The sequence below is a fragment of the Nothobranchius furzeri genome, chromosome 5 (assembly GCF_043380555.1).
Source record: "Nothobranchius furzeri strain GRZ-AD chromosome 5, NfurGRZ-RIMD1, whole genome shotgun sequence".
NCBI lineage: Eukaryota > Metazoa > Chordata > Actinopteri > Cyprinodontiformes > Nothobranchiidae > Nothobranchius > Nothobranchius furzeri.
In genome coordinates, this window is record NC_091745.1 from 17,595,115 (window position 1) to 17,618,050 (window position 22,936).

Genomic DNA, 22,936 nt, shown 5'->3' on the forward strand with positions numbered 1-22,936 from the left:
AGTGGATTTTTTCTGTTAGGATGCTAAAACCTGTTCATGTAAAATGTCTTTTCAGAGCTGATTTAAGCTGAGATCTGATAATTACAAAATAAATATTACCACATTTATTTCCTCACTGAGTCATTTTTGAGTTAATTGTTAATTTCTACTTATAAACATTCTTATTGTTTATTTGAATCACTTATCACTTTTCTTCTTTCTTTTTTTTTTATTACCACCCAATTATGTATCAATGGTTTGATCAAATAAGGTTTTGCATACACTAAAAATAAAAAAAACACCCTCAAGAATGTTCTTAAGCCACATGCTTTTATTTATTTTTTGTTCAATTAAAAGTGACGTTGTACTCCAAACTTTAGAGTAATGTAAACTTTTATAATTAAAAATATACATTTCTACTTTGAGGTTTTATTAATTAGCACACAGCATATTGTTATGTTTATTATTTAGGTAAGTTAGACAAATTTATCAGCTGAAGGAAAATAAATCAAGATAAAGAAATGAAGTTATTGAATCGGTGTCAGGATATTTATTTAAATTGTCCAATTTCTGAGCATTTTTTTTTTTTACCTTATTGGAACCAAAAAAAATCTGATGAAGTGAAGCCTGCTCTTTACATACACAGGCTTTGGGTATATAGGTAAATTAAAACAATAATTTTTAAACACTTATTCATTATAAGGTTTGTTTTATATTGTTCATGTGCATGCTTTGTTTAACCTGTCCTGTCCTGGCAGTAGAAGCAGACGTAACGGTTGATATGGGTGCCCGAAGATGCCAGTGTCACGTTCTGCTTCCCAGCCTTGGTTGCCTCACGTCTCCCCTTGTGTTTATTGGTTGCACATGCCTCTTGTTAACCTGATCCCCTGCTCCTGTGTGTTTAAGCCATGTCAGTCCTGTGCCTTTTGTCGGTTTGTCTGTCAACCTCGTCTTACGTCTTCCCATGTCAACGTGCTTTGGTTCCTGTTGTTTCTACACCCCCAAGTCCTTACAATAAATGGATTAAGGTATTTGCTGCCTCTGAGCTTTACTCACCTGCATGTGGGTCCCAAACCAACACTCAGCGTGACAGCCAGAGCAGTTTTACTCTACAGCCAGAGGGATGGATGTTCCTCCTGTAAAGCAGTAGCCTTTGTAACAGAATGAAATGACTGTTTTTATCCTCCTTTGCACAAGACTAGTCTGCATGAGATAGGGTCTCAAGGTCTCATGCATTCCTTCTAAGCTGCTTATTTTCAGCTCAACAGAAGAATGAAGAATGGACTCTTTTCTTTTAATTAATCAAACAACTCTATTTTAATAAGCTAATCCAACAACGTGTTAGTCAATAAATAAGATGTGACCAATCTGTGAAATCAAAATATTAATTACTTTATTATAATCCTATAGAATATAAAGGTAATATGACTTTAAATGTTCCAACAGGACTGATCTCACGTAGCTTTAATAGACACATTACTTTCACTGATCCAATCAGAATCTGCCAGATCTGACAGAGGCGTGGTTTTGATAGTGTTTGGTAAATCTGTCAACTTTTCATTCGACCATAAACCAAAACATCCGAAGTATAAAACTATGCCCACGTCATCTTTAACGCCAGTTCAAAGCGTTCCAGAGAAAGTGACAGAGTGGCTAATCCGTAACTTTCCTCTTGAGCCAAAAGAACCAACGACAAGCTGAAAAATCCATTGCTATTCCAACTGCGGCAACAGCTCCTTTCAGAATAAAAGCTGAACCATCAAGACCCAGGCTCGGGTCTCACCAGACGCCAACAAATTGTCGCGACCCGGAAGTATCTCCAGACTAGTCTGGTCGGCAACCGCTGCTTTTCCTACCGGCTCGGTTTCAGAGAAGGTCAAGCTAGACCTTGACATTCCTGATCTAACGGGGATTTCCGCTCAGGGTAGGTAGACCGACAAATGGTGTCTCATGTGTTTATGAACCTCCTAACCAAAGCTTAACGCGAAGACATCACCTTCAGTTCCCATCAGAACTAATCGCTTCTTCGGATTTGCTGGTTCTGATTAACATCACACGTCATCCCATTCACCGTTTCACCCACATTAGTCACACCATACATTTAGTGTTAAAGTTAGTCTAGTTTTAATTTGTTTAGTAACAAGTTTTTAAACTTTTAACTTGACTCTCTCTCTTCTGTTGTCTCTGAGTGAATATGAAGTGGTTATCTAATCCCTGCATTAAAAAGTTCCAATCTTCTAGTTTAAATAACCTCACAGATCCATAAGGTGGATTTCATATTTGCTATGGAATCCTACACCTTATGGCTTATTAAATAACATGTAATCTAGATCATTACACCTTTATTACATTTGTGGCATGTCAGGGCACCAGCCCCTAGCCAAAGGGAACCCATTAGGGGGGCGGCCAAGCCAAGGAGCCCCCAGCCCAGCACACCCCACCAGTACAGACCAGCTCAGAGCGATACAACACTAAGCCCGAGGGCCCAACCCAACACCTCATGAGGGACAGTCAGCATGGGGCGTCCAAGCCACCCATCCCCACTCACCTATCACTGCAACAACCCCAAAGCCCCCGCAGGTAGATCTAGATACCCAGCCCTACCAGGTCAACAGAGGTTAGAGGGTGTAACTTCCAGAAATGGTCAGTTTTCACCTACATATTGACCTACGCCACCGGTCATCTGCAGACATAATTCCATTCTCTAAAGTGGATTTTACGTTCTACCTTCCAACAAGCCAGAAGATTCTCCAGTCCTTGTTGACATTTCAGGGGAACAAGATATCAGCCTATGTTCCCAAACAAAGCCTGTTTCAGCTTTGTTCTGCAGGAACCATTTGCTGTGTCAGCTTCAGCGTGTTGCAGGTTTTGACAGCGTGTCAAGAGATGCGGTGGTTAGTTTCCCCCCGGTGGCCAGTCCAGAGTTCTGCTCAAAAACTAACTGGATCACTCAGCAAGTGATTCTGTTTTAATATTCTCATGATATGATCACATGGCCAATCAGGACAAAAGAGGTTGAGAGGTGTTGACAAACAAACCTCAGAACATATGTCTTTTCCAGATACAAAGATGTTCTAGTTCTGTGGACGAAGAATCTTTATGTGCAGTGACGTTAACTTTAATTTATCTCTAATGAACATTGTGTATGAGTGTAGATAATGATTCACTCTTTAAACCAAACATTACTGATCATAACATCAAAATGTTTCATTGTAATATTAAAATTCATTTCAACTTCATTGAATTAGTCACAGATTATTCAAACATTAATATTAGTGTTCATATAGCATTTGTTCATTCAACCATATTATTATTTAATGATTATTTAACTTATGAGTTGTAAAAGTTCATCTTTCATGAGAGTGTGCAATCCTGCAGTCTTATCAAAAGAAGGCTTTTTTTGGGATAGGCTGACATCTTGTTCCCCCTGAAATGTCAACAGGACTGCAGAATCTTCTGGCTTGTTGGAAGGTAGAACGTAAAATCCACTTTAGAGAATGGAATTATGTCTGCAGATGACCGGTGGCATGTAAGTCAATATGTAGGTGAAAACTGACCCTTTCTGGACGTTACAAGGGCAAAAGTAGCAGGGGTGAAGCCTCAGTCACCACCACACGTCCCCACGTGGATCAATGTTGTGTGTATGTATGTGTGTGCTAACATAGGTTGATGATAACCAGGCACCCCAGACCCCACTGCGCCCCAGGTTCGCTCCCTCATGCAGAAAGACCCCCATCAGCACAATCCATCAGTGGGCCCACTTTCAGGTCTTCCCCAAATGTACCAGGAGCACAGTCTAAGGCACCCGCCCATCCCACGCTAGCAGCAACCCTACAAGGGGAAGGCATAGGCCCCTGCAAGCTGAGACCCCCGCCCTAGACTTACCTGGACCAGCCAGGAACTCCAGCATACCAGGTCTGCTGGTCCCGGTCCAGCAACCCTGGGAACTCCGCCTAGACCAGAAGGCATTAGCTCCCCCAACCCCCCAATAGACCCCACCTCCACCCAGTGAGCCCAGGTACCATCAAGATGCACACATGGTGACACACAGCTCCCGCTGCACCCGTTTCCACACTGCTCCTGTGCTGGCTTTAAATACAATTTGTTGAACAAACATTGAGTGAGCTTCCAGATAGAACCAATAATTTTCTATATCCTCTTATCCTCATGGGGTGTCTGGTTCTTATCTCCAGCGGTCTTTGGGAAATAGGTAACACTCCATCCCAGGGACACAGAGACACATTGGACAAACAACAATATGCACACAAACCTAAGGATAATTTAGAGAGACCAATCAACCAGACAGTCATGTTTTTCGACTGTGGGAGAAAGCTGGAGTACCTGGAGAAGACCCAAGCATCCACAGAGAGAACATGAAAACTCCACGCAGAAGACCCTAGACAAGGATTTGAACTCATGACCTTCTTACTACAAAGCAGCAATGCTAACCACTGCATCACTGTGCAGCCTTCAGATAGAACCTAACAACCAAGGAACTTTTTTAAGTAATTAAAACTCAGATTTTGAATTTTTCAAAATGAACAGATTTATGGAACTTTTTTCTTCGTAATCACTGCACGTATCAAAGAATCTGTAAAATGAATGACAATGAGAACTACAGGTTTGTGAGCACTTCTCCTTTGCTCAGAGAATCCATCCCACTTCACAGGTGCTCGCTACCACAGATAAAGACACATTTGTGAACAACATGTGAGAGTAATGGGTCTTTTGTAAATATAGAAACTATTTCAGATATCTGAGATCAGCTCATGATAAATGGGAGCAAAAACAAAAGTGTTGTGTTTATGTATTTGTTCAGTGTACTTTCAGAACTAAACCAAGAGCATGGCTATTTCAAGAATAGCCCAACTGAGATTCACAAAGAGTGGACTGCAGCTGGAGTACGTGCTTCAAGAACCACCATGCACAGATGTTTGCAGGACATTGGTTCCTTTGGAAACCAAGGTCCCAGAGTCTGGAGGAACAGAGGTGAGGCACATTATCCATGTTACTTGATGTCCAGTGTAAGGTTTCCACAGTCAGTGATGGTTTGGGGTGCCATGTCATCTGCTGGTGTTGGTCCATTGTGTTTTCTGAGGTCCAAGGGTCAACGCAGCCATCTACCAAGAAGTCTTAGAGCACTTCATGCTTCCTGCTGCTGACCAACTTTATGGAGATGCAGATTTCATTTTCCAATGGGACTTGGCACCTGCACACAGTGTCAAAGCTACCAGTACCTGGTTTAAGGACCATGGTATCCCTGTTCTTGATTGACTTGCAAACTTGCCTGACCTTAACCCCGTAGACAATCTATGGTACTGTAAAGAGGGAGATGCAATACGCCAGACCCAACAATTCAGAAGAGCTGAAGGCCACAATCAGAGCAACATGGGCTCTTGACATCCGAGCAGTGCCACAGACCGGTCCATGCCACGCCACATTGCTGCAGTAATCCAGCCAGGCCAAAGGAGCCCCTACTAAATGCTGAGTGTTGTACATGCTCATACTTTTCATATTCGTACATGTTCAACATTTCTAAAAATCCTTTTTTGCATTGGTCTTAAATTAAATTCTAATATTCAGAGATACTGAATTTGAGATTTTCAGTAGTTGTCAGTTATAATCATCAAAATTAACGAAACAAACATTTGAAATGAATCTGCAAGTTTCAGTTTTACTTTTACTGAAATAAATCAACCTTGTCATGATAGTCTAATTGTATGACCAGCACCTGTATGTGAGCATTTCAAACCTCTCAAAACACCTGAAGCTTATTAAAATGTAGTTTTTTTCAAAGAAAAATGTCATTTAAACTATTTTGATGTTACATTACAGATATGGAAGGCAGATTAAGCTAATTTCATTACTTTTAAATATTGTCTACTAACAACAGCAATGGACGTTTTTAAGTGCGTACATTTTATTTAACTTTGACAGTTTGCCTATTTTCAAATTTTTATTCTCAGTTAAAACCAAAATATAACATCAATCAGAAATATGTAAAAAAAATAAAGAAAGAAAGAAATCAGCTAGTAATATTAGGGAGGGGCAATAAACACAATCATTCTTAATTTGAAAAAATACAAATGATTTAAACCCATTTAGACACCCAGCATGCCTGATTAACCTCCCCTAACCAACTTCATTCATTAGTTCCTGCTCATACCCCCATCAGACCTGATCCTGAGTCATCTGGTTAAAATTTAACATTCAATAAAGATGAAATACAGATAAAAGAAAGGTGGACAGAAAAACAGGATGCCTTGGATCTGGACGGATTTCACCAAAATAGAGACACGAAGTTTGCTGTTTAAAGGTCAGGAGAACTGTCAGTGCCTGTTTACATTCAATAGTGCATTTCACATCTTGAAAATGAGTCAACATAAGACCTCTATGAAAAGGCTCAAAGAAATACAACAAGGGCAAGAAGATGGATGAGGAGGAAGAAGGGGGAATGCGAACGTGTGCCCCCACTGCCTATCATGCCGGTGGTTGCATGTGGGGAGGTTGCGGTGTTGCCGAGGGTGGATGATGCTGATGGTGTGACGGTGGAGGCTGCAGTTGTGTTTGTAGAGTGTGGAGTCAGGAACGGTCCCAGTTTATCTGACAGGAATTCATTAAAACGACTCAGTTTGTCAAAGATGTGGTTTGCTGCTCGTTTTCTTCTTTCAGAGCTAGCACTTAGAGGTGATCTCAGCACAGCCACCTGGAACCAAGACCTGTCCAACACGCACATGAGTGGACCACCAGAGCCGCTCTGAGCAAACATGAAAACAAGGAAATTAGGAAAATTGTCAGAGACTATTTTCCGAAGTACCAAAGCTAGTCTATTAGACTGTTTTTTGTTAGCTTAGCTTAATTTAATCTTGTCATTTGGGATGAACAGGAAACATCTACCCTAGCTATGCTTGTGGGTGACTTTCAGGATCACAAGTTCAAATTAACAAACAAGTGACAGTAATAAGCAGGCCGTAGTTTTCTGTTCCATGTCTGATTGATACCCATAGAAATCAGGTCAGAATTGGCCTGCTTTTTTTCTGGTCAGCTTCTGATGGTATCACTGTCTGAAGAACCACGTCCCTTTAGCCAGATGCATGTTTGTGTGTCCATTCTAATGCAAGGCCACTGTGTGCACAGAGAATGCACGAGTAGGAAAGACCAGTTGATGAACTTTATTTCTGTGTTCAGAAACACTTGATTCACAGCTAGGTTTTGAGGCAGCATATTAACCAAATTCAGAGCATAACTTACAATGAGACTGCACTCCAAAAGTACTGGTGCCAATCAAGGAAAACACAAGCAGACAGTTTTGGTGAAACTGCTCATTGAAACACCCAAGTGCCCATTAAAATTAAAACCTGCACAGCTAGGAGTTAAATTTACGACACATGACCCCAGCATTTTTTATGAGCATTCCTAAGTTTTGTCGGCAAACGCTTGACCGCATGCGTAAGGATACATGTGATGACTGCTCATTGTCAGAGACGCATCAGAGCTGGAGAAGCAGCAAGTTAGCAGGAGTCGGATTCACCTGCTAACTCTGGAAATTCAATTGGATGACTGGTGCCTGCAACCTTGCTGCTTCTCCTTGAAGTGCAATTTTGTTTGCTGTGTTGGACATTCGTTTATAAGTAACAGAAAAACTTCATCCATTTGATTGTTTAAATCCAGACAAACTAACACCATGCACCACATCCTCTTTCCTACTCCTCTCTTTCTGATGTCATCTATCCTCGCCTTTTGTAGTTCTTAAACATTGACTACAAAACACAGTAACATGGTGGGCGAGGAATTCAGTACTTGCCTTATTTTTTATTTGATTTATTTAACCCTTATTTAACCAGGGAAATCCCTTGAGAACAAGTCTCTTTTGCAAAGATCGGCAACCTTGCAGGTTCAAGCCTTGCTCAGTCTGACACTGCTGTCCTACCCTTGGCAAGACACGTAGCCCACATTGCTTCCTGATGATGGTTGGGGTACCGGTGGTGCCTGTGTATGGCAGCGTTGCTTCTGTCGTTGCCCCAGGGCAGCTGTGGCTATGTTTTAACCATGGTTTTAACTCATCACCATCAGGGTGTGAATGTGTGTGCGTGGGTGAACGACTGATTGTGTTGTAAAGTGTCTTGGGGGGGGGGGTTCCAGGACTCTACAAAGCGCTATATCAAAAATTCACCATCGTTATGCTTGAATACGGTGAAGTAGTGTGTAATTATTTTTGGGCCATGTCGCCCACCCTTACTGCCACTCGAGTCCTATCCTGGTTGTTGTGTTGGGCTAATGTGAGCTCTCAGCCTACTGCCGTTACAGTGAGGCTCTCCTACAATAAAAAACATGCTTTTTAAGTTTCTTTTTCACCTAAATTTACATTTGCTTGATAGTATCAAAAAAGCAATTATTAGGAGAGCAAATAAACAATTGTATCTGAGAAGTGAACACTCACTCACCTGGTCCTCTGTAAACTGTTCTGTACAGATGATGTCGCGTGGAGATGCATCCCCACATTTTTGCACTGCAGCACTAAACTCCTGGAGGACTGCCTCAGCTAAGGTTGGGAAAATTGAGACAGTTTGTTCAGATAAATGTTGTAGCATCTAATCAGAGACATGTACCATTACTGAAACAGCCATTTCAGACTGACCTCCTTGTCCAGATCTCCATTCAGCAACCCAGCATTTTGATCCCTCGAATGAGGTCCGACCATCATCCAGACAGATGGGCTGGATGTAGTCACTCAGGGTGGGTCGGCTCGACAGCTTCAGCAGAGCGATGTTGGACCCTGTAAGGTTGCTCAGACTGATATTTGACACTTGAAAAGATGCTTCGTTGGGGCTTGAACCGTTCTGCTTCAGACGACCGAACACGACCGTCCACTCAGATGCATTGGGGAAGCTAAAGAAGTCAAGATGAACTCAGCAGAATCAAAAACGTTGCAAATCATCTGATTCGGATCATTGATACCAGATTAGTTGCAAATAAATACAATTAGTAAAAAGTATGTTGGTGTGTGGTCGTTATTGTTAAAAGCCGACTGATATGTTTTTTTAAGGCCGATGCCAATACAGATTTTAAAGAAGCAAAACTCAAATTTTTGAGAGTGCCTTGGAGTTCCTCTTGCTTTTTTATACTGAATCTTCCCCCAAACAGCACCTCAAAGAAACTTATGTTGAGTCCAGCAAGCACTTCTTGGTAAAAGTTTGTTGAATACTGATTATAAAGAATTTTGATGCAGATGGCCGATATCTAAAGCCGATGTGTGTGTATATGTACATATATATATCAGCTTTATATATATATATATATATATATATATATATATATATATATATATATATATATATATATATATATACTGTTGGGGTATATATAGTGTTGGGGTCCTTCCTTCATTCTAGTAGTGGCAGCAGTTGGCCACACAGGTGCCTGATTAAAAAAAAATTTTAATCAACTTTTTAAAATAATTTTGGCCGATGGACGTTATAGAAAAAATGTTATGTATCGGTCGACCTCTAGTTATTGTTTATTTTTAGGCCAAACAAAAACTTTTTCAGAACTTTTTGAACAAAATAACTCCATGAGGCCCACATTTATGAGACTGACTAAAGATCTTCACAGTTACTGGATGGATGGTGCACAGAACTGAGCAAATACCTGTCACTTTTTACCCATAAGTCTCAGCTGTAGCTCACCTTGTGAAACAAGTGGCGTCGCTTAGGACAGAATCCAAGGACACCAGTGTCCCACCACACACAAGCTGTCCATTCTTTTGCAGACTCACCATCCACGGCCACAAACCATCTGTTGCCTCCGAACCTTCCCAAATACCAGCGTTTAGAGGGGCTTGTCCACAGAACACAGCTGGAATAAGAAAACATGGGTGAAAATGATCTTCACCCACTGAACTAGTGGTAGCATGCCTTTATAACTGATTACATGAATTTATATGTGTGTTAGGTTTCACTTGTAGTTATTATTTGGTTTCCCAGGAAAGATAAAAAGGCACGTTTTACAAGAGAAACATACATGAATGCTGAACGTGAGCTGGAAATTAAAATACATTTAAGTACTATTTTAAATTAGATCGCTAATTTGTGAGAAGTATAATTTACACAAATTTAATCAGGGTTGGGATCATATAATAACAAATGTAACAATGACATCAAACGTGTCCCAAAATATCACACTAAGTCCATCCATCCATCTTCAGCCGCTTATCCAGAGTCAGGTCGCAGGGGCACTAGCCTAAGCAGAGAGGTCCAGACTTCCCTCCCCCCAGCCACTTGGACCTGCTCCTCCGGGGGAATCCCAAGGCGTTCCCTGGCCAGCTGAGAAATAAAGTTCCTCCAGTGTGTCCTGGGTCTCCCTTTAGGTCTCTTCTCAGTTCGGTGTGCCCGGAAAACCTCACCAGGGAGGTGACCGGAGCTTCTCACCCTATCTCTAAGGGAGAGTCCAGCCACCCTGCAGAGAAGAATCATTCCGGCCACATGTATCCGCAATCTTGTTCTTTTGGTCACTACCCAAAGCTCATGACCATAGGTGAGACCATAGATCGAGCGCTAAATCTTCACCCTAACCCTTTTCTGATTCAAGACCGAGGTCTGGGATTTAAAGGAGCTGATTCTCATCTCATCACACCAAGTCCATTCCCATGATTTCCTTTATTTTTTCTTCTTCAGTGTTTTTTTCATTTATTAATGTAACAAAATATTAAAGCAGGTTCTCACGTTCAGCATTAGGGCTTGTGTTGGTTGGGGCTACACAGGAAACACTGAGGTCGTCGTCGGTCCCGTTGGATGTGAAGGTGATGAAACTTGGATGGTGACTGACGGTGTGGTTGCTGATCCAGCTCTGGTACTGGGACACTCTGGTGTAGACTGCTGTGAAATTCGATGCAGCACAACCTTCTCCAAAACTTGCGATTCCTGCCTGAACCCAAACACCGTGCAGATCGCTCACCAGTGGGTCTCCTCCATTCCCCTTTGAGGTCAGAAAGATTTAGATTGTGAGGACAGGAAATCGATGCAGAAAGTTAAAAGGAAAAACACAAATAAAGACAACTTGAACTCTTACATTACAGAAACCTTCCCCTCCCTCAAGGAAACCAGCACACATCATGTTGTGAGTGATGTTGCTCTCTCCACAGCTACACTTACACTGCTGGCTTCCCACAACTGCCACTTCAAACTCCACTAGGTTTTCAGATAGCGACCCTGGAAAGACACAATTTCAGTTTAATGGTCATAAAATTAATTTTCCTTAAACATTATTGTTTAATGGTAAGAAGGTAATGCAAATTTTTTCATTTGAAGTCTGCATTTTATTATTTTTAACACAGGAAGAAAAGAAAAATGCCACATTTGAGGTGATTATCGCCAAACATAGTTGATCTTATTTTTGAGCAAACAGACATAAAGCACTGTCATAAAGGGACAGCAGTAGCTCAGGAGGTGGAGTAGGTTGTCAAGTGATCAGAAGGTTGCAGGTTCGATCCCGGCTCTGACCAAAGAATGCTGCTGTTGTGTCCTTGGGCAAGACAACCCACCTTGCCTGCTGGTGGCGGTCAGAGGGGCTGGTGGCACCTGTGTTCTATCAGTGCACCCCTGGGCAGCTGTGGCTACTTCATAGCTCATCCCCACCAGTGTGTGAATGACTGACTGTGTTGTGAAGCGCCTTGGGGAGTTGTATGTAAGCTAAGAGGAAATACAACTACAGGCCATTTACCATTAACTCAATAGAAACGTCCTCTGTTGTTATCAAAGAATTAACTGAGAGAGAATGAGTGAGCGGAGGTAACGTTCTCCTTCATGTACTTTGTTTATAGGGAGCCTCCCCTCCCCTCCTCATGGGTCCCCTGACTAAACAAACAATGAATGTAAGTAAACAAGGTCATTAAATTTATTTCTTAGTCTGCTTTGCCTTAAAACATCTTAGGTGTGTTCTTGCTGTGCCGTGGTTCTAATTCCATGCTGTCGTTCTTTTTAAAACACAGAAACAGTTTTGTTTACCTGTTTTGTCGCTACGTTTCGCCGGCGGCTGCAGGCTTCTTCAGGCTGACGCTGATGGTGGCGTCACTTCCTTCTCCGTTTATGCGCCACCATCAGCGTCAGCCTGAAGAAGCCTGCAGCCGCCGGCGAAACGTAGCGACAAAACAGGTAAACAAAACTGTTTCTGTGTTTTAAAAAGAACGACAGCATGCATTGTCCTCAATCAAACATATAAATACTTCATTGCGTTTGTTTCAACTGTCTGTCATGTAATTTGACATTTTTTAGCTTGTAAAAATTTCTTATTAACCCTCTTTGATGCATGAATTATGAAATCTTCAACCATGATTTTTTAAACAATTTTTTCATTCATTTTTAGGTGCGAATGAAACAAATTTCAACAAATATATCTTGTAATTTTTGTTAATTTACAAATAATTTATTACATGTCCACCTCAGTGGACAGCATGCATTCTGAACATGAAATATGTTGGCTTGACTTACTGAAGTCCAAATGGAGGTGCTCAAATGCAATAAAGTCTTCAACAGCTGTGCTTAATAGCAAAAATAAATAAATAACAATTTTGAATACCTGTCCACTGTAGTGACCATTATGCATCAAAGGGTTAAAATGGCAACAAATCAGGTGTCACATCACAGCAGAATCTCTTCTCCCCCAGAGTAGCGGGCCCTTTCAACATGGTCAGACTTACAGGGGTTTTCTCCACATTTAATGCTCCTTTAGAAGGATACGAAGCTTGCTAAACTCACAGCCATTTTTTTTCTTCTCCTTGTCTGGTTTGATTATGTAAATTAGGTGAGACAAGCAGATAGAGTTCTCCACGTCGTTTCACACAAACCTTAAAGTAGCTTTTGCAGCCTGCTGAAAATAAATGCTTCCTTGGCATCAAAATGTGTCTTTTGACCACTGGAATACAGTTCAGTTCATTTATAACTCACCACTTATTTCTGTGTTGCCCCAACAGGTGACTGTGGCATTTATACCAGTGTAGAAGGTGCTGTTTGAGTCTGCCAGGACAACAGGTGCAATGTAACTGGTGAAGTTCACTGGTGCAGAGAGCATCAGAAGAGCAATGTTGCTGTTGCCAGTTACAGAGTCGTAGTCCTGGTGGATGATGATCTCCTCCACTGTTCGTTTGACTTCATTTGGATTGGGTCCCTGCTGTCTCTCACGGCCCAGATAAACTGTCAGAATATCTTGGGTGATGTTAAAACTGTCAGAAAATAAGAAATAAAACATGTGAATGTAAGATACCAGTCTGTTTCAACTTGGGGTTTGCAAATACTAAAATATGTTAACTTCTTTAGCAGTGATGCTAAAAGATGGTTGAGTTACGTTCTATGTTTCTCATTAGTGAGGATCCAATTTTATGGGTTAAAGTACCCCTCAACCTGTAAACGTCTGCAGAAGTCCACCACTGTTTTAAGTAAAGAAGATTTATTATAACTTTACAAAGTCATAACAAATCTGTTGTCCGTACAAAACATGTTTATTCGTTTCCTTGTACAAAATGAGTCTCGCATAAAACAATCTCAGCAGTTTTATTCTTGAAATTTTCAGTACCTTCCAGAATGAGTAGTTTCTTTTATTTTAAGGAAAACAATCTGTCACTGGCCACCCCTACTCACCCCCGATTGACTACGACGAGTGGAGGAGCTTGTTAGAATACTGTGGCTTCTGAAAATGCTGACCAGTGTCACATTCGTTGGCTTTCCATGTTCCCTCTTTTCCTTAGGTGGGTCAGTTCCTCTAAACGAATAGAGCTAGTAATGACGGGATTGTCATGTCCGCTTACCAGCTGCACTCCTAAACCCTCCCTTCCACCAGACATGAAAGCGTTGTGAAACTGCAGCGAAATGTACTTCGCTGCCATTGTGATGATGTGTAAAAATTTGGACGCATCCCAGAAGTGAAGGGATGCTTTCATGGCATTTTGAGTCTATTTTTTTACGTGCTATGCTTCCAAAGCACATCAAACGCCACGGAACAGATTGGGCCATACAGGAAGTCAAATACAAAAGCAGTGTTAAATATAAACTTTCAAAATAAATGTCATGTGCAGATTAACATAGGTAATTTCCTGTCAAACCCTTTGTAGCGTCATGAAGGGACTGTTTTCCTTTCTCCTCAGGATGAACTTATCTCCTTGAGATTTTGCTCAAGGCCTTTTGATGCCTCTGCATGTAAACTGTTTAACTAGCTATTTGCCTCCCCTTACAGCTCAAGAGAAGAAAGAAGACCAAAAACTCTCTTCTCTATTGAATAATAATCAGATACCTGTGTTAGTCTAAATAATCATGTAAAACTCAATGTTAAATCAATCTGTGAAATGAGAATATTAATTACTTGACATTATAATCATATGATAGTATTTTAATAAGTAATATAACTTTAAACTAGACACTAGACTGATGACACGTAATGTTAATCACATGACACATTCCTTTGTATCTCCAATCAGAGTTTTCCTTTCTGACGCGTGGCATGATCTGTGCAGTGTTTATATTTGTGTCCAACTCTGATTCGACCATAAATCAAAACATCTGAATTATAAATCTAATTCCCACGTCACCCTTAACCAGTTCAAATGTTCTAGAGTTTTGAGCCGGTCACTCGTAACTTTTTAACCACAAAGAACCTTGACCAGCTGGATGATAAAACCTGTTGCAAGCTCCACCTGACGCAACGCTCCTTCAGAATAAAATCTGAACTCACTGACCCTTCAGGGTCCCGCTGACGCTGTCAAACAACTGCCGCTTACCTGGGGGCATTCCAAGACTAGTCTGTCATACCGTACGCTGTTTCATCGGCTTTGGTGCCAAAAAGGGGTTTGAGAACCTGGCATTCTGGATCTGCAACAGAGGTCTCCACAAGGGTGTGTAGCGCAGCAAGATAGCGTCTGAATGCGGTTTTTGAAACTCCGACTATAGTTTAGAGCAAAACATTCGCTCCCACACAGAACTAAGGCATCTCCGGAAACGAGAGTTCTTATAACAACATTCCACATTTACACCATCCATTTTGCCTCATTCACAACTAGATCCATTCATCACATAGTAGTTAGAGTTAGAGTTAGCCTTGTTTTAAATTATTTAAAAATAAATCTTCTTAAACTTTAAAACTTGTCTCTCTCTCTCTTTTGACTCTGGGTTATTACGAAGTGTTACCTAATCCCTGCAATAAAAAGTTCAGATCTTCTGTTAAAAGTAATATTCAAAGATACATCAAGCTGATTCCAGCTTTAAACACCTTTATTACATCACGCCGCTTTCGCGTGATGTAATAGGAAGGAGAGAAGGAGGGGTAAAAGAGCCCAAAGATGGCATTGATTCAGATCTGTGTAGTTGTAAAAATAAAATGCTGCTTGTAAAATGGTAGTTAAAGACACTTCAATAAATCATGTGGGGTTAATTTTATGTCAAAGGAGAGGAAGACTCGCCCCCATATTGTTTAGTTTGCAGGCTTCTTTTTGAGGCAGACGTTTGACTCATAAACGACCAGTCAACTGAAGTGGTTAATGATTAAAAATAACCCTTTAAATGTTACTTTGTACAACCAAAATCACCACACAATTGGTGTTTTTGTTCAAGTAGTGATTTTCTGAGACAATGCTGCAATTTCAGTTACTGCAGTGCTAAAATTCACAAAGAGGGACTTAATGAGCCTTTTTCAGTAGCAGATTTCTTTTAGGACAAAATGGAGGGATAGATCATTTGATGTGAAAAGCTAAAAGAGAAGAACACATAGAATATTTCTTAATTTTTTGCTATTTGACAACAACATGCACAAAGACCACAGAAAAGTTAAAATACAGAGAATGGAAAATATAAGATGGCTACTTGAGGAGTTACCTTTTTGACGTGTAAACTTTAGCTTTTGTTTGTTAGAAAAAGTTGACAGCAGAAAGGTGAAAACTTGTAAGGCAGATAAGTGATGAGCTACCAGGCTCTGAGGTGACTGGTTAGCTCAAACCTTCGTTCCCACCTTGAAACGCAGTCAGCAGAAGTCAACACCCACAGATCATTAATCAGGGATCCTCCACAAAGATGACTGGAGTTGTGAAGACTGACCATCCAGGGCCATTTGTTGATGGGTGCTGTTGTTCCTCCAGTAGTCCTGGTGCTGGGAACTCCGTGACCTTTCACTGAAAAAAAAGAACAAAGTTCCTTTTCAAATAGTTTTGAACCAGAAAGCGGAAATATTTAAATGGCAATTTTCAGCTATTTGTTTTGGTGAGTTTGTTATAGATGTGGGGAAAGAGGACATGAAGTTATTTTGTCATTTACACACACATTCATACCCTGGTGGTGCTGAGCTACTGCAGTCACGGCTGCCCTGGGACACACTGACAGAGGCGAGTCTGACACAGGTACCACCGGTCCCTCCGACCACCACCAGCAGGCAAGGTGGGTTGAGTGTCTTGCCCAAGGACACAGCGACAGTGACAGACTGATCGGGGCTCAAACCTGCAACGTTTCAATTACTGGGCTAGCTCTGTGCCAACGTCACCCTTATACTGTATATCTGTCAATGACATATGCTAATAAAAGGTACAAACTACAGATACAGTAAATGCTTTTGTCTAACCACTCAGAAATTCAAAAAGGTCCATTTTAAGTTTATTTACACGACACATTTTCAACAGGAACATCTGCCCAAAGTGCCACACAGAATGAGACACATTAAAACAAGAATTAAGGCAGCATGGGGCAGCAAGAAGTGTGTGTCAGTCCCACAAAAATAAAATGTCACCCATCATCAGTTGTTGGACTATCGGTTGGAAATTTTTAAAATATCATCCAACCTTATCTTTGGATGGATAAGAAGGCACAACTACAGTGTGCAAAAAAGTATGTAGTCAGCCTCCAATTGTGCACGTTCTCCCACTTAAAAAGTATTTGGTCAGTAACTAGAGTCCATCTCAATACTTTATTGCCTTTTGTTGGCAATGACAAAAGTCAAAAGTTTTCTGTAAGTCTTCACAAGGTTTTCACACACTGTTGCTGGTATTTTGGCCCATTCCTCCATGCAGATCTCCTCTAGATCAGTGATGTTTTGGGGCTGTCGCTGAGCATCACAGACTTTCAACTCCCTCCAAAGATTTTCTATAGGGTTGAGATCTGGAGACTGGCTAGGTCACTCCAGGACCTTGACATGTGTTTTGCGAAGCCGCTCCTTTGTTACCCGGGTGGTGTGTTTGGGATCATTGCCATGCTGAAAGACTCAGCCGCGTTTGATCTTCAGTGTCCTTTCGGAGGTTTTCATTCAAAATCCGAATCCGATGATACATGGACACATTCATTCTTTCGTTTACAAGGATCAGTCATCCTTGTCCCTTTGCAGAATAACAGTGTCAAAGCATGATGTTTCCACCTCTATGCTTTACAATAGGTATGGTGTTCTTTGGGATGTGACTCAGCATTATTTCTCCTCCAAACACGACAAGTAGAGTTTTTACCAAAAAGTTCTATTTTGGTTTCATCTGACCATATGAAATTCTCCTAGTCCTCTTCTGGATCATCCAGATGCTCTCAAGCAAACTTCAGACGGGCCTGCACGTGCACTGGCTTAAGCAGGGTGCCACGTCTACCACTGCAGGATTTGAGTCCATGGTGGCGTTGCCACTCTGTACTCCTTTTGTCTCTCATAGTTGAGGTATAGGCTACCTATGATGAGCATTGCAGGCCTCTTGTCTTTTTAAGTGGGAGAACCCATAGTCCCTCCTGCACCTAGGAATGAGTGGATCTTGTAGATTTTACTGACGGCAGTGACCAGCTACATCCAGTTTCCAAGCTGAGTGATTCAATTCAATTCAATTCAGCTTTATTATCGGACTCATGGTCCACATTAAAAAAGAGACATAAAAACGATACAAAAGATGATAAAAGACATGCATACCAGTGTCTCCACGTGGATGACTGGTAACGCACTGCACTAAAATGGGGATCAACCAGCATCTGCACAAGTCTGTTCTTAGAGTTCTTCAATTGCAAGATAAACCTGGACATCAATTCCTCATTATGGCTTGGAAGGTCCTGACATGAGCATTACAAAATAAAAGACTTACACTACAGGACCGAGGCTTCCCTAGCAGAGTCCTAAATGCATCGTTGTAGGCTACTTTAAGCGTATGCTAGCTGGCTTTCCTATCAGAACACGTAGAATTTCCTGACCAAAATATTGGCTTGGGCATACAAAGCGCGACATTGCCGTAAATGTCGTCATCGTCACAGAGCTGATCTGTGATGAAGTGACCCAAATATTTAGCTTTGTCACTGACACTTATCTTCTTGTCGACCGAGTAGAAGTCTGGGAAACAAAGATCCTTATCTCCTTTGGTTCGACAAATCAGCACAACGCTCTTTTTTGCATTAAACTGCACATCGTACTTCAGCCCATATTCAGAGCATGTGTTTAGCAGCTGCTGAAAACCAGCACTGCTGGCCGAAATGATGGCCAAGTCATCAGCATACATGAGATGATTAATCAGATTGTTACCAATCATACATCCAGTTTTACATTTCTTGAGTTGATTTGACAAATCATCCATGTAGAGGTTGAACAGAGCAGGTGACAGTAGCCCTCCCTGACGCACCCCAAAGGGGGCTGATGTGGTGTTGTCCCATTTAACTTGCATTGTCTGATTAGAATACCAGTATGCCAAAATCCTCACAATGCTGTCAAGAACACCTCTTTCACTTAATTTGATTGAAACACCAAAGCCCACAAACAGCAAAGAACCCAGATTGCCATCCCAGAGCCGTAACAGAACCCGTAATTCAACAGCTTCATACTTATGAACACAAGGCTCATTGGCTGTTGACTGTAAATTTGTGGTGCTTTGAGACACCTTGAAGGTCAGATACATGATTAAAATCACAACAAGAGGGAGATACTCTTGCAAGCATGGCATTCAATAATAGAGGCATTATTCCTACAACTATGACGTGAATATGTGTACTTGTATTTGTTACACAAATTTCAAGTTCACTATTAAAAAGATGGAGAAAGTAGTCTCCCAGTAGATTTGTTTAATATAAAAATATAATATTGTCACACAAAACTCAGCAAGCTACAACATATTGTAACCTTTACACTCCTTGGCCACTGGCAGTTTTAGAAAATAATAAATCCCTACTTATTTATGAAGAAAGTAAAAATGGAGCAGAAATAAAGAATTTCACACATCTAATGAATGGCTGCCTTATGACGAAGATGCAACAAAAGAAAGTTTTAGAAAGCAGGATCCAACAAACAGAAAAAGAAAAACAAAGTCAGCAAAAGGAAATCTAATCAAAAGATTTTTCAAACCTTTTAAAATCCAGATGTAGAAATTAACAAAGTTCAGTTATCACTTTCAACTGTTCTTACTCAATTCTTTTGTCAAATTGCTGCAGCTCCTCACAGCATCAAAGTACGAGCATTCCCATTGTCTCAGATTTTATTGGTGACACTTACCAAGGTCTGGAAGCTAAAAATCTGCACCAGCATGTTGAAACTCTATTCAATAAATGAATTAGCTCCCTCAATACCACTCTATGTTGGCATGAACTATAGATCTGAAAAAGATCAACGTGTTTGCAAGGGTTCTTACCTTTGGTTAGGAGGGTCACCAGCAGCACCACCACACTGGTCACCTTGTAGAAAGTCATAGCTGTAAGTGAACTCCAGCAGGTCTGCTCAAACTTAAATATGCACCACTCCACTGCACGCAAGCACACACATATGCATGCTTGCACTCAGTGTCCTTGAGTTGTAGGGACTTTACCAAAGACACACTGAAGTGTAAGTGCCTCTCAAAGGTACAGCAAAAGTTGTGTTACCTGAAAACAATTGAAAATTACTTTATGACCATGAAAAACTAAAATAATCCCAATTTTCTTGTGTGGTGTGGTTCATGTTGCACATTGTGGGTATTAAACATCAAACACCTAAATGACAGATTTTTCTTCTAAAACTGCTAGATCTACATTTCATGTTGGAAAGCAACTCAGAATCAGGAACGGCAGTAGAGGTACAGTCGGTGTTTATTTAAAACAGATACATTCTGGTGGGAAAAATACCACACTTTGATGCTGAAGTGTGTTTGGACTACAGACATGTTCTAATTGTGTAACAGATAACTTCTAAATGCTTTAGACTAAGACAGGAAGAATGTGAGGATGAAACGTGTCTTTTCCTTTCTTAGAAGCAATTTTTCAGGTTTGTGCTGACATTTCTCTCCTTTATTTAAATCATTACTAAGAGAAGGGCAAGACTGATTAGTCTGTAGACTGTCCACTACACGGATCACACAACTGGGTAAAGAAAATGACCAAATAAAACATAAAGTACGAGGTTTCCTGCAACAGGAAGTCAGAAGGAGTCAAAGGAGGATTTAGGAGTTAGTTCTGAAAAAGAAGGGTGTGATTTAAACGTCAACATATAGGGACTACTCTTCCTAAACTTCCTAAATACCGCTGGTTATTTTTCGAAGTGAGCATAGGCGTCATTTTAACCGGGGACGCCGGGGACATGTCCCCGGCAAAATTTGTGATTGGCAGCTGTGTCCCCCCCACTTTCAAAAACGCCTGCTGATGAGGATTTTTGTTTTACCAGCTCAGATCTTATCCAGGGGTCGGCAACCTGTTCCCATCAAAGAACCATTATTACCCGTTTCCCACGGTAATTTTGGACAGACCTTAATAAGCAGTGACTTAAGTGAAGCAGGCAGGTCGCGCTAGAAAATTTCGTTTAAAAAGACGTCATAAATGTGTTCCCCCGTCATTTTTATTACTAAAATATGAAGTAAAAACTCACAATTTAATTTTCGTTCATTTGTCATTAATATGTAGTCTACACCCGTGCGTTAAGTGGACCATCTTCCAGTAAACGCAAAGCATCCAGTCCACCTCTCCAAATGCGTAAAATGTGCATCAGCCGCTAGTTAGGCGCGCGCGCACCATCAGCTGATCAGCCCAGACAAGAGCAGAGCGACTAGAGAAAGACTAGAGGATAATTGTGTCTGGATGTGGAAGGAGATTACATTTTACATCAGCCTGATCATCATTTAAATACGTAAACCATCACCTGTCTTCTAGTCCACGCTATCAGCATTATTTTATATTTTAATTGGTGTGTGTGTGTGTGTGTGTGTGTGTGTGTGTGTGTGTGTGTGTGTGTGTGTGTGTGTGAGTGAGTGAGTGAGTTTTCCACTTCAAACACTGGTCTAACCAACCAGACCAGCGTGTCCAGTAACACATTAATGTTACAATTAAACAGTTTCCCTTCATGTAGGCTAGGAACGTTTCATCTGCCGTGGCCCGACCGCTTCTGCTCCACATGAACTTTGTGCGTGATCAAATGTCTCTACGCTTCATGCGGAAGACGGGAACAAGCGCTGTTCAGCCAAAGTTTCATAATTTCATAAAAAGAACATTTTCCAAGTGACACATCCCTCAGAGAGACCGGGTTTCCTGAACGCTTCAGTGGGAGGAAATCATCGCATGCGCGTGGTTCTGCACTGCGCTGCACTGCGAACCCCAGATCTTCAGCTCACTGTCCACCGGGGGCGCTCCGAGCCGCGCTGAACACAGTGTCCAGTATAAAGCTCTGATGTTCTGATGGGAATATTTTACCTCCGCGTGTGCGTTAACGATTAAAATGTCAGCTCATCCATGAGCATCCGTGTGCGTCGGGGTAATTCTTTCAAACCAAGCAACATCCTTGAGTTCATCTGTCAAAATAAACAGTCAAATGGAAATATATGTAACCTGCCGTTTAACTGTTTTGCCTTCCTGTGAAGATTGTTGCAAAGAGAAACAATTAAACTTGATTAACCCTAGAGCCACGCAGAGAACCATGCAGAGCGCATGCGGGAAGATTCCTCCCACTGAAGCGAGTGTTTTCCAAACCCTGTCTCTCAGAGAGACTTGTCACTTAGAAAATGTTCTCTGATTATGAAACTTTGGCTGAATAGCGCTTGTTCCTGGCTCCAATGTGGCGACACATCCAGGAGCCGTCTGAGGAGAAGCCCAGAATCTCACATCCTCTTCAGCTCATAAAGTGCCGATATGATTACGCACAAGCGTGACCGGTCAACCACCGCAGACCGGGTTGGACCTGTTCAGGTTTACGCAGACAATCTACATTTAGAATTGGCATACAGGTGTAAAATTAATGCAGTAAAATATAAAGCATTTTATTTAAATATCCATTTATTATTTTACAAGCACAGAGAGTTGCATCAGATGGATGGAAGAGCCGCATGCGGCTCCAGAGCCGCGGATTGCCGACCCCTGTGCTAGCCTACTTTATTGTCCCCAGCAATTTTTAAACCCCACTCAAGTGTATGGTTATTGTCCCCAGCAATTCTGAAAACAAACTGACGCCCTTGGAAGTGAGGCACGAACCAGTGAAGCTTCTGCCGATCACAATTTGACAACAGATTATGAAAGAATGGATAATGCTCGAAACGCGCTGTTTCTTCCTGCCGATCCTGCTGCTCCCGGTGCAGTTGGTTCCTTTGATGGCGTTTCCGTCTTCTTTGTGCCTACTACATCTGCACTCAGCCAGCAGCCCTTTCTCTTTTACGTGTGTGTGTGTGTGTGTGTGTGTGTGTGTGTGTGTGTGTGTGTGTGTGTGTGTGTGTGTGTGCTTGCATCTGCTTGGGATGGAATTGAGGGTGGGAGGAGGGAGATACAAAGGGGATCTCATGTGAATCTGTGTGGGAGGGGTGGGAAACGGACTGCTGCCTGTTTGTTTTTAATATCGTTAAGCGCTTTGAGCTGCACTTGTATGAAAAGCGCTCCATAAATAAAATTAGATTTTATGTGATTTGATTCTTCCTGATGTAAGAGGTAAATCTAATCTTTGTTTTGGTAGTTTTGGCGTTGACATCATCCTAGCGCGTAACGTTCTGTGACTCTTAAAAAAACAGTAAAAACGCAGAAAAGTGCTGGCAGCGAAGGGCTTT

The 22,936-nt window shown here is 41.4% G+C and overlaps 1 protein-coding gene across 1 annotated transcript; it reads right to left on the minus strand.

Annotated features, from left to right (window-relative positions):
- Positions 1–6,257: 6,257 nt before the first annotated feature.
- LOC107396388 (polyserase-2) lies at positions 6,258–19,652 on the minus strand. The gene is made up of 9 exons (XM_015976089.3): positions 19,577–19,652; positions 15,967–16,126; positions 12,921–13,195; positions 11,047–11,186; positions 10,701–10,953; positions 9,666–9,834; positions 8,618–8,868; positions 8,424–8,521; positions 6,258–6,736 (listed from the first exon to the last, which is right to left on the minus strand). The coding sequence occupies exons 1-9, from the start codon at positions 19,632–19,634 to the stop codon at positions 6,383–6,385; spliced, it is 1,758 nt and encodes a 585-aa protein (XP_015831575.3). The 5' UTR covers positions 19,635–19,652; the 3' UTR covers positions 6,258–6,382.
- Positions 19,653–22,936: the final 3,284 nt, after the last annotated feature.